We start from the raw sequence: 12,514 nt of genomic DNA on the forward strand, positions 1-12,514 counted from the left end.
GACAGAACGATGTGACACCCCACTGGTCACTTCTATCCAAGATGAAGAGGAGCCATTATTGAGCACCCTTTAGGTTCGGCCAATCAACCAATTACTAATGCATTTAACAGTTGCATTGTCTAGCCCAGATCCTGAATATACTTTTCTTTAAAGAGAGAGAAAGATAGAGCTAATGAGTCTTACATATATATCAGGAGTCTTTCCTGAGATAGACAAGAGGCTCTAGAGAAAACTACACAAATGGGCCCAAAATGTAGAAATAATGATCTACACATAATGTTAGCTGTAGCAAGTTAACTTTCTCAGTGTTAAAGGGATTTTTGCAGACATTTCAACAAGGATTTTTCAGGATATACTGTATATTACTGTTATCAGTTCTAGGGGATTCCACGCACACCTGATCCCCAGTAATGAAAAGGTAATGAAGAACATAACACACTGAGTTGCTTTTTAAATGAGTCATGACAATGAATTTTTCGAACACTGGCAAATAATGGGAGTGATTTACTTTTAAAATGCAACATTTAAAACTCTGAGTTGATAATACCCATAAACACTACCATATTAGGAAGGCCAAGATACGTGATGGCAGAGCTTAAAGCTGCACCAGTATACTGATATGTCAGTTCCAAAGGCTGTTTCTTGCTCCCCAGGTGTGAAATAATAGTGGGGTACACCCCAAGAGTCAGTCAGTGGCTGAGGAACTGATGGAACTGTATCCTAGCACAGCCATCCAAAAGACTGCCATTGGATAGATCTTTTGACAATGTCCAAGAAAATATTCACACTGGCATGATCCATTGATAGCCACCAAGAGTAGGCCTGACCTCTGCCAGCAACTCAGTGGCTTTTTGTGATTCTACAAAATAATCTCTCTTTAGTAGCAAATTCTGAGATAGCTTGGAGGCAACTGCCATCATCACAACACCTAGGAAGAACACAAAAATGTCTGGGCCCCTAATAGAAATCCTTTCCTCTACTTCTTCCTCCTTGTTAAAAGTTTGATGTGTTCATTCACCTGTCTGTTCATTCACTTTCTCTGGCATATTAGTGTCTGAATAATCATCAGTACATTCATGTTTTCTTTGCTGGAAGTAACTATGTTTTACAGAATGGCTTGCAATTTCTGACTGGCTAACAAAAGAAAGGCAGCTGCTGGCCTTTGATGTTGCAAAGAAAAGATTTTAAAGAAAAGGTGACCCTCCCCTCCAGTGAGTTTGAAAAAAGAAAAACAGAAGCTGATCAAGCTGTTATTAAGCATAATTGTAGTTTTTTAAAATAAAGCTGTACCTGTGGGGGATAATGGTATAAGGGTGGAAGAAGGATGTCGTACAAATTCACTAAAAGTCCTGACTTAAAGTTTATGTCTGAAATTCACAATTGCAGTTATGAATGTTTAACAAAGAGATGCATTCAGACCTTACTCATATTCTCTATCCTTACATACTCAGTAGTAGTGTAGGGAATACATAGGGATCATTTACAGCCCCCCAATTCTAATTGACTGGGCAGTAGTTACTGTGAGCAACAAGGTTCTGGTCTGTCAATTGGGATGCAGCACTGACATTCCCATGCCCTTCCTGAGCATGTTCTCTGATGTGAGGGGGAATTGAAACGGATTCTGCTTCTGTTGAACCAGAGATTGCTGGAGGGAGTGGGTATATGGAAACATCAGTCTGATGTGTCTCAATATACATGAGAACACATCCCCATTGCATGCAGTGGATGCTCCTGGTAAGTCAAGATTGTGGTGGGAAGGAGAAGTTAAACCTTAGTTGGCTAACATAATGTAAAGAACTGTATCTAAAACACCACAGACTACATTGGCACTATCAGCCATTGGGAAATTTCAGCTGCATGGGAACTGGGAATCCAAGACTGGAATCCAATTGGTACACTACACTGGTGTAATTGCAGGAAGAAGGAAAAGGCTGCAGGCACTATGGCCAAGAAGAAAGTATGATACTAGAGAAATGGGGTGCTTGACATCAGCAGCCTTTGAGGCTTTCCTTACCCAACTGCTGCACAACTCTGGAAATTGTGAGACTACTGCTTGCCACCAACGTTACCAATTTCTGGGGAATTCCCCGGAAGCCAGGGAATTTAATTAATTTCTTTCTGGGTACATTGATTGAATATTCCAGTAAATATTGGCGAATTTCAGGGATTTTGGTAAAAACATTCCGGGAAATCTCTTCAAGGCTTGTTGGCAACACTGCCTGTCACCCTGATAAAGCAGCTAAAGCTGGAGACAGCCAATCAGTCTCCCTACTCTGGAATTAGAAAACACTTTCAAGAATTGGGGTGCTTATTGTAAGTGCATAGAGTAACCAGAGGTGTTGCTACCAATGGTGGGGGTGAGGGATACATGAGAGCATCCTTTCAAATATGAATTCTGCCCTTCAAATAAAATTTCCCTTTCCCTGTTTTCAAAGAGTGAGACACTAAAATCATTCACACCTTAGGTCTCTTTTCCTGACCCCTCCTCTTTGGATAGCTAATCTTATTTCTAAATGCTTCAAATTATGGCACTGTTAGAAATTTGGAGAGTGAAGGAGAATTTCATGAGGGGATCAGAATTCTTATTTGGGGAACAACGCCCTCATTTTGCCCCTCTGTAATACACTCCTGGACTAACTCATGGTCTCATAGGCGCGTTACAGACCGCCTGAAAGTGGCAGTCTGCCGCCGCTGCCATTAGCACTGCTGAGGAGCCCCAGTGGCCAAACCGCAAGGCTCCCCGGTGCCGCAAAAAAGAAGTGCCAAAATGGCGCTTCTTGTTGTGTGCTAATGACGCCGCAAGGTGTCAATGGCGCACTCACAGTGTCATTAGCGCTGTGCAACATGCGGACGCTAAGCGTCTGCTATGTCAAGATGGCGGCACCCGTGTAGAATGGGCGCCGCCATTTTGTACATCCCCAGGATGTACTAGGGTTAGGGGCATGCGTAAAGCATGCCCTTTCCTAACCCTAGTACGTCCTGGGGACATACTTTACGCCCCTTTACGCCCGTGCGGAACGGGCCATAGGTATTCTTACAGTTTCAAAAATAGTTTTACCAAATGCAACAGTAGAACATAAGAAGAATAATACTTCTCTTAAACCACTTTCTAATACTTAAAGATTTTCCTCTTGACAGGTATTTAAAAAAACACCTTTGGGGGTTCTGCAGTGCTTTTGATTTAACTTCTAAATGAGGATGATGGGTATATAGTAGAAATAGCCTGTTTCCATTCAAAAGAAACAGCCCGAGAATTTTCATCCAAATGTTGGCACATTTCATTCCCATGGTGTAAACAAAAATATAGGCTTTGAGATTTCAAACATGTTAAACCCTTGAGTGTGCCTCATGGGAGTGAAGTTCATGCAGTGTTATTGTGCAGATGGAGAAAAATAATCTATCCTCTGCTGTCAAAGGCTGCAATCCTAAGCACATTTATTACTGAACAAGATCTGTCATGCTGCCATGGTGCACACACTTACCTGGGAGTAAGTCCCACTGTATACAGTATTGTTTGAATATGAAAATGCCTTTGCGTTCTACCATTTCCAGACAAATGAGAGCAGCTTTATCCTTTCCAGCACATCTCTGGGGTTTGTTAGGAGACATCACCAGCTATTAACTGTAGGAGGAAAGTGTCTTAAAGGAATAAGGACAAGGGCTTGGGGTCTCTGCTCAAAAACATTCTCTTTATTGTACCAAGAAAACAAAAACTCATTATAAACATGTATGTTGAAATATACAGGTTAAGTTACTAGTCTTAATAACAAAATAAAGCTATATCTATATGTACAGACATGAGATGGGGGAAGACACAATAAAGCAGCAGTCAGTTGCCAGAACTCACAGGGTGGGTTGGCAAGGGAAAGAACCAGTCTGTAATAACAGTAAAGGACAAAGTCTAAGATGCCTCTGCCCAAGAAAGCGATGAACTTACTTCCTCTCCATGAGTCTCTTTCAACCCCATTTTTTCTCTGGCATTGTTGTCTTTGACATAAATGAAAGCGTAGGAGAATAAATTACAGGGATGTGGGAAGAGTAACTATGGCTTTTCTAAGCCAGTCACGGGAGCTAAAGCAACTAACATAGGTCCCAGGAATGGTGACAAGATAACAGAAAGGTGGCCATGAGGACACCTCAGTCAAGAAGCTAGGCAATAAATTATTGTTGCTCTTAAACAAGAAAAGAACAGTCAATCAGCCTTTCCCCAGATAAAACTATGATCAGTTCTTCCGAGAGACACTAGAACAGAGCTTGGAAATGTTACCTTTTTGGACTACAACCCCTGGAATTCTTCGGCTAGCATGGCTATGAAAATTAAGCCATTAATTTCAAAATCTTTTTCAAAAAAAATTACAAAAGTGGAACTCTTCTCAAATGACTTGGACATTTTCTTGAAAATATATCTCCTTCCTATTAAAATGGAAGTGGAGGTGATTCTAGAGACACTTCCACTCAAATTTGCCTCTTCCCTCGCTTCTCCTGTACCTCTACCTTGTTGATAACTGCCATAAAATCAACCTTGACTCATGGTGACCCTGTGGATGAGACACCTCCAAGATTCTCTATTTTCCACTGCTCTGTTTGGGTCCTGCAAATTCAAGCCTCTGGCCTCCCTGATTGAGTCTATCCATCTGATGTGTGGTCTTCCTCTCTTTCTGTTATCCTCTACTTTTTCTAGTATTATTGTCTTTTCTAACAAGTCATGCCTTCTCAGGATATGATTATCTTGGTTTCCAAGGAGATTTCAAGTTTGATTTGTTCAAGGACCTATTTGTCTGTCTTTTTTGGTGGTCTAGGGTATTCTCAGTACTCTTCTCTAGCACCACATATCAAATGAGTTGCTTTTCTTTTTATCCACTTTTTTTCACTGTCCAGTTCTCATGTCTGTACATGGTGATGGGGAAAAGGATGGCCTTGATGATTCTAACTTTAGTGATCAGTTGTATATCTTTACTCTTTAGGATCTTGTCTAGTTTTCTCAAAGCTGCCCTTCCCATTTCTAGTCTTCTTATTTCTGGAGTGCAGTCACCTTTCTGATCAATGTTTGAACCAAGATACAGGAATTATTTAATTATTTCGATTTCCTCATTGTCTAGGTTGAATTTATGTATTTCTTACATGGCCATTATTTTTGTTTTCTTTATGTTCATCATTAAGCCTGCCTTTACACTTTCTTCTTTGACCTTCCTTAGTAATTGTTCCAACTGATTTGCTGCCATTCCAGTTTCTGCCAGTAGAGAGCATAAGCTTTCCACATTGATTTTAAAGCATGCTCACTATTATATACTGCATTAGTATTCACTAGAAAATAATGAAATGCCAATGGAAATGCACAAAAAAGTTGAAGAGGTTCATCCAAATAACATGATATGAAGATAAAATATAGGAAAGGGTTGTATGCAGACATAACAGCAAACACACACACACAATTTTAAGAGACTGAGACCGTCTTAAATTCACAGTGCCCCACCCCTGGGTAAGGAGCAGCCTTTATACACTTTTCACACAAAAACCACTCCTAGTTACCCTAATCATTTAATCATTTCAGTAGTCTACCCATTGTTCTTATTGTTAAACAATGGATATTAGAAAATTATACCAATGTCATGTATCATGCAGAAATCTACTAGAAGATTCTGAGCCATTTTGGGGTGCAGACCACCCAAAAAGGGCAGCCTGCTGGCGCCTGTTTTTCCGCCAGAGGGAAGCCTCAGCCGCCAAATGGCAAGGCTTCCCACTGGTGGAAAAAGAACCCACAAAAAGCCAGCAGCGTAACGAGTGTGCCACAGTGCGCCACTGGTGCACTCATCAAAGTACCGCACGGTGCCATGCGGATGCCGCGCAGCACTTGTGTAACAACATCCTCGTCACATGCAAGGGTTGTGGGGCGTTTGGAAGTGCCACCCAAGGCACTTCTCGCACGTGACGAGGGCGTCCTTTTTGGCCCATCTGGACCGGGCCGTGAAGTAGAAATTGGTGAAAGATATGCTGGAGACATCCCAGGAGAATCCTACACCCTGAGCTCTTCATACTACAGATTGGCTCTCCCTTATCCTGAATTCTGAAATTCAAAATACTTCAATACCCTTTTTTCATAGGTGGCTGAGATAGTGACACCTTTCCTTTCTGATGGTTCAGTGTATATAAACTTTGTTTCTGCACAAAATTATTTTTTAAAATATTCTACAAAATAACCTTCAGTCTGTATGTATAAGGTGTATATGAAATATAAATGAATTTTGTATTTAGAATTGGGTCACATCTCCAAAATATCATTATCTACATACATGCTAACAGAGGTATTCCAAAATCCAAAATCATTTCTGGTCCCAAAACATTTCAGATAAGGGAGACTTAACCTGTATATCATTATAACACTTTGATTCTATTATTATGCTAGTAAATTCTGGAATCTTAAAAAGGAGTGTTTAGAATTCTCAGCCAGAGATTGCTAGTAGCCCCAAAACAAAAAACAGTCATGGCTGTTGAAGTGGATTCACAGTGTTATAATTTTATAGTGTGGGAGATCCTCAGGAGGACTTGTGTATGATAAGCAGCCAATGATTTGTGTTGTGGGTATGACCATCAACAGCTCTTGAGGTGGGGGGATGGATTTTCAAAGATGATTGAGAATCATACCACTCTTCTTTTAATCAGAACAATGCAGCAAGAGTCATCATTCAATGTCATTCGCATCTCATATAAATCCCCCAGATGCTTCAGGTTCTGGTTCCAAAGAACCTGGTCAGTCTGCTTTGTTGCTGCTACTGCTGCTAATGGCCCCCCCTCTCCTGCTGTGCATACTGGGAGCTGGCAAACAAACAAGTGCAGGAGGGGAAATGGGCAGTGGCTTAATTTACAAGCAGGGCCAGAGCTGCCAAGGGTATAGAGGGGCCCCTTTGAGACCTCCGTTGTTATTCATTCAAGTCCAGAGCTAAAAATGGCTCCATGGGAATTTACTGGCAGGACCAGTGGGAGTAGAAAGAAACAAACATAGGACAAAGTGAAGTTGGATAGGGAGGGGAAGTGAGGACAGGCAGAATTGGCTGGCTTCCGGAACAAGTGTTCCACCCAGACGTTTGGTTTTAAGCAAAGTGAAAAGGCCCCCAGAAAAGTCAGCAGATGGTGACAACTGTGTGTGGATGCTACTATAACCTGGAGCAGCTGGCCAGGATATAAACAGGTAAGGGGTTCAGCTGGCAGGACACCAGTTTCAAGAAAAGCTGGCTGGGAGGGGGAGAGAATGAAAGGGGAAGGGAGAGAGAGCAGACACATGAGCAATGGACACAAAACCTTAAATCTTGTTCATGTATTATGCCTGTGGCTGCATTTTTTTCAGGCTTCTATAACAATGGTAAGAGCCAGCATGGTGTAGTGGTTTGAGAGCTGGACTAGGTCTCTAGAGGAACAAGGTTTAAATCTCTGATCAGCAGTGGAAACCTACTGGGTTACTTTGGGCAAGTCCCACTTTCTCAGCCTTAGAAGAAGGCAATGGCCAGCCACCTCTTAACAAAGTTTGCAAAGAAAACAATATGAGAGAGATCTTGTAGCACCTTTGAGACTAACTAAAGAAAGAAGTTTGTAGCATGAACTCAGATACATTTGGAGGAAGTAGACTTAAGTCTATGAAAGTTTATGCTGCCAACTTTTCTTAAGCTAGCCTCAAAGGTGCTACAAGATCTCTGCATACTGATTCTACAGACTAACATGGCTACATTTTTTAAATCTACCACCAAAGAAAACAATATGAGAGAATCAACCAAAGTTGGAGTCAACTTGAAGGCACATAACAACAGCAGTGGTGAGGAAAAACAGACAAAATCTGCCAGTTTCAAGCAGTGTATTTCTCCAGAGCCTTGCTTCCTTCACAGCTGCTGTATCCAAAGCCTTTTCCCTCATGGCACCACCATCTGCACCAGTAAAGTTATGCTGGCACAGTGCATTCACAGTTTCCAACCAAGGGCTGCATGGAAGACAAATGCCATTGCAATTGGAAGAAGTGGACCTAGCATGCCAGTGTCTAACTCATTATCAGAGTCATGTTCTCACTCCAGAAAGCATAAAGAGCACTCACATTACTAGAAAGGATGGTGGCTTCAGACAGAACAATTTCTGGATCTGATGTATTGGATTAAAACCTTCCTTCATGACTTCACCTTAGCATTGCTCCCTCTTAATTAATATTTGAGCAGCTTTGGGGGAGCCCCATGCCTTCACATGGAGGGCAAGAGCTCTATCCCTCATCATGGAAAGAGAAGTTTCAGCACCAACTACATTAAACGATTCTCATTCATTCATGTATTTCTCTTCTAGCCTAACCCTGCTGTGCAAATCCAATATCCCTTCCTTTCAAGAAAGATGATAAATGAGCAAGAAGTCTTGCCATCATCATAAGCATGGGCTTAACCCTTCTGTTCATCCACCTCCACATCAAACATATAGCAGGGAGGGAACTGTTGGACTGCAATTCCCATGAGATCTAGGTAGCATGGCCAGAGAAATGTTCAGAGCTGTAGTTTAAACATCATACAGAGGCCTGTAGGGTTCCCACATTGGATATACATGAAGCTCTCTTATATTGAACCCAGCCATTGGTCCATCTTGTCCAGTGTTATCTACTCTAGCTGTAAGGGGCACTTCAGGATGGATCCTTTTCACTGATTACATTTGGGATTGAACCTGGGACCATCTGCATGCAAGATAGGTACTCTACCACTGAGTTATGGCCCCTACTCTTATATTAGCTTAATACAACCATCTCAGTTCCCAGTGACAGAAGAACATGGAATGGCCTCTCTTTCCTAGGCCAGACACCCTGAATGAAACCATCCTATTATTGTCCATCTAGTTATTTGGGTTTGAAAGACAGCAAGACGCTAATGAAGTCTCCCTCCACCCCATTTCCAGATATATCCCCCTTCCCAGCCAACCTCCATGGCTCAGTCTGTGAGAACCACCAACTCGCTGTCACTCTTGTCTTCCCCATCTGAATCCTCATCTTCACTGTAGTGGTACATCTCTCCATCAGGCACTGAATGACTGTCCTCAGTCCCATCTCCTTCTTCTGGCTTCAGACTACGTGTGTTGACAATGACTGGCATGTTTGGTTCCATGCCACGGGGCAGATAGTGATCCATAAGAGGTGGAGCTAGCTGAAGCCCAACTGACCGTTGGTACATGAGATCTGAAGCAGATGGTGGCATCTGACTGCCTTGAGGCCTAAAAAAAAGAGACACATATAATAAGAAGCACAGCTTTCTTCTAGCATGCCTCACCTTGCATTCATTATGTCACCTATACCACTGTAGTGTAGCTATGGGGAAAAGGAAAGGGGGGGGCAATGTCCCTTCAAAAAGGACTGTTGCCCTCATTTAAATTTTCCTTTCCCCCCCAAATTTCTAGCATTGCAGAAGGCGAAACACTGGAAAATAATTCACACCTACTACTATTATATTTGAATACCCTTGGTAATTTTGCCTGCCCATTTTCTTTAAATGCCTGAACTGTATTTCTATAGCCTCAACTGAAGTTTTAAGTTACTGCAATGCTAGAAATTTGAGGACTGAAGGAAAATTTCAAGGGTGTGGGGCAGAATTCCTATTTTGGAGCTGTTCCCCTATAGCTATATCCCTGTATACCACCCTCCACATATAGGAACAAAGACACCAATGCCAGTAAGTTTACTCCCTCTGGTGGATGGATGGGAAACAGATTAGATTCCTGCCCTGATCGTACAACAGCCAAGTATTGCTAGGACTTACATTCCAGACTCAGGAACACTTTCAGGGCTGCCTGTCAGATAAGGATACTGTTGTGGTCTGGCAAAATATTTAAACATATGCAATCCTTTTAAAGTCAGTGAGGCTTGGATACACTTAAAGTTAAGACCCTGGTTCAGTAGTGTGGAATGGGTCAGTATAAACCAGTGGTATCCTTGCCTCTGAGATGACAATTTTTTTTTTTTTAGAATGCAGTTGCACATACTGCTATAATGACTAGCAGAAAGCCTTTGCAGGCCACAGTGTTGATCAGCAATTTACCACATGAAGCAAGAACAATGTCCTGCTAAACAAAAGGGTCCCCCACACTGCCTTCCCAGATCAGCTGCATTCCAAGTTTTGGGGAAAGTTACCATTTGGACTACAGCTTCCAGAATTCCCTACCTAGGGATTCTATGAGTTGCAGTCCAAAAATTGATCTTCCCAATCTCTGACTTCAGTCACTGGAAGCTCTTGGTTCCAAGAGCTGCTCTCAGGAATGAGTGGGGGAAGGGGACAGGGGGGAGCCTCACGCAATCAGGTAGCCATGCCTGGCATCTTGGCGCCGGTTCCTCATCAGTGCCTTGTATTCGCCAACACGGAGCCGTTTCCCTTCCACAATGCAAGTGCGCTTGGGGCGGGGCTTATACTTGTAGTTGGGATATTTCTCCAGATGCTGGCGGCTGAGCCGGGCTTGCTCCTCATAGTAGGGCTGCTTCTCCTGATTCGACATCGATTTCCACCGGGAGCCTGCAAAGAAGAGAAAGAGGTGGGAGAAAAGTTTAGCTGTGGTTTACTTTGCTTCAACTTCCATCCATACAGTCCAGTAGGTAAAAACACTGCTTCTCTAATGGAAAGATGTTATAGACATTGAAACATAAACAGTAATATAGGGCCGTACAATCACCCATTTAGCAACTTCGTTCACTCTCATGAGCATCCATATTTGTTTTTTTATTGTGATTTGCTTACTTCTTTATTGTTGTTTAGTGACCAATAATTGTTTGTTTGCATAATAATCCATTTGTTATTGTTTGAAAACCAATAAAACATCAAATTTTAAAAAAACTGCTTCTCAGTAGAGAATGGAAGGTGTTTCCTTAGGAAGAAAGGAAAACAGGAATACAAAACCAAAAGGATGTTTGCTGACCATTTATATTTTTTGTCTGAGAAGACAAATTCAGGTTAAGTAATTTGCAGAGTGTAGAATATGCTCTAAGTAGTTTATTTTATTAACTAGGGCATGGCAGGCTGTAATTACCCTGCTGGTCTAATTCCATCCATGATACTGGACAAGGACTTGATGTGACATACTAGAAAGTGCAGCATTCAGGAAATGCAAAAGATCATTTTGGAAAGAGACTAATGTGATATGATGCACAATACGTGGGGAAGTAACACTTCCAAAACTTTTTGTTGTATCATGACAAAAGATCAGGTGTCTCCCCAGTGTAATGGATGGAATTACACTGAAGAGAAAGATAATTGGTGTAACATCCTTGTTTAAGGGGTTAAAAAAAGAGATTAATTTTTCTTCTGAGCCCTGTAGACTAAGAGTCTATTTACTAAGAAGTAACACTGCTTCAAATAATGAGGCATGGCTAAAAAGTGTAGTCTTGACCACACATAATAGCTGTATGCAAGTAACATCTTACTCCCATGTTCTGGTCATTAGTTCTCCAAAGTCTGGAATAATCTCCCTAAAACAAACAATGGGTTCAATCCAGATTTAGATGTACACAATTGGGCTGATGAAAACAGATTTTCCTTTCTCCTCCTGCCCACAACTGCCCTTCCAGCTCATGGAAAATACAGTACAGCACACCATAGGTCTTATTAAAGGGATGAGCTGTGATGAGAGCTGGGTGGTGCACACACACATACCCCACCCAGATTAGATATAGTGGCCTTTGGAAAACATCTGTCTTTTGTTAGAACAAGGCTAGAAATCATATGACCCTTCAGATCTTGGATTGCAACTCCCAGCAATTCATGATTCCTACCACTGTGCTAGAGGATGACAATCCCAGACCCAACCCAATGACAAGAAGGCACTATTTTCTTTTAAGTCTATTGGTTTTGCTGACTGCTTGAAACTGCAAAAATGGGTTGTTAAATGTCTAACAGATCATCATACACAGCTAATGGACTGAAGTAGGTTCAGTGGAGCACAAGTTGTACAGGTCTCAACTGGGCAAAGAAAAGACCAGATGGTAATCAAGCATTAGCTCATCTGGTTTCAAAAACAAACCAAAATCCATTATGTTTCTTTCAAAAGTAATATATGCCCTTTGATTTTTAAAAAGTCCCAGCAAAGATTTTCAGTCCACTTCAGAAAAGAGCACAAATTCCATGTGCTTCATGTGTACACTTTAAAGAAAAAAATCTGTATTAAGCATCTGCACATACGTCAGCAGTGAACCAAAATGTCATGATAAATTTTGGTCCAGGCGATGTGAAGGACTACATCTTCCTGTAGGAAAAAAAACTACCTAGGTTTTAATGATTTTCTGGGGGGACCCTTCTTTCAGTCCCATAACCCTCACAGGGAAATTTGGTAAGAACAAGAAAGAGGGCTTTGTCAGTGGCTACTTCCAGGCAGTGTAAGTCCCTTTCAGGGGAGGCCACATTGGTACACTCTCTCTAATGTCATTCCACTAACAGGCAAAGGCCACTTTATTCACACAGGCTTTTAGTAACTGACCAGCTCCTGAGGTGTCCTTAATAGATGTGCTGCATTTTTTCACTGAAGT

General features: G+C 41.7%; 1 protein-coding gene across 1 annotated transcript in view; it reads right to left on the reverse strand.

Moving 5' to 3' along the window:
* Positions 1–3,676: 3,676 nt before the first annotated feature.
* Positions 3,677–12,514, reverse strand: part of SOX13 (SRY-box transcription factor 13) — a 32,887-nt gene continuing 24,049 nt past the window's right edge. The window contains exons 12-13 of the mRNA XM_089514595.1: positions 10,295–10,511; positions 3,677–9,222 (exon numbers count right to left, since the gene is read on the reverse strand). Of these exons, the coding sequence (XP_089370721.1) occupies positions 8,943–9,222; positions 10,295–10,511 (497 nt within the window). The 3' untranslated portion in view covers positions 3,677–8,942. The remainder of the gene's footprint in view (positions 9,223–10,294; positions 10,512–12,514) is intronic.

Source organism: Sceloporus occidentalis, unplaced genomic scaffold (genome assembly GCF_023333645.1).
Source record: "Sceloporus occidentalis isolate IW3139 unplaced genomic scaffold, rSceOcc1.0.p SCAF_3, whole genome shotgun sequence".
In the NCBI taxonomy this organism is placed as follows: Eukaryota; Metazoa; Chordata; class Lepidosauria; order Squamata; family Phrynosomatidae; genus Sceloporus; species Sceloporus occidentalis.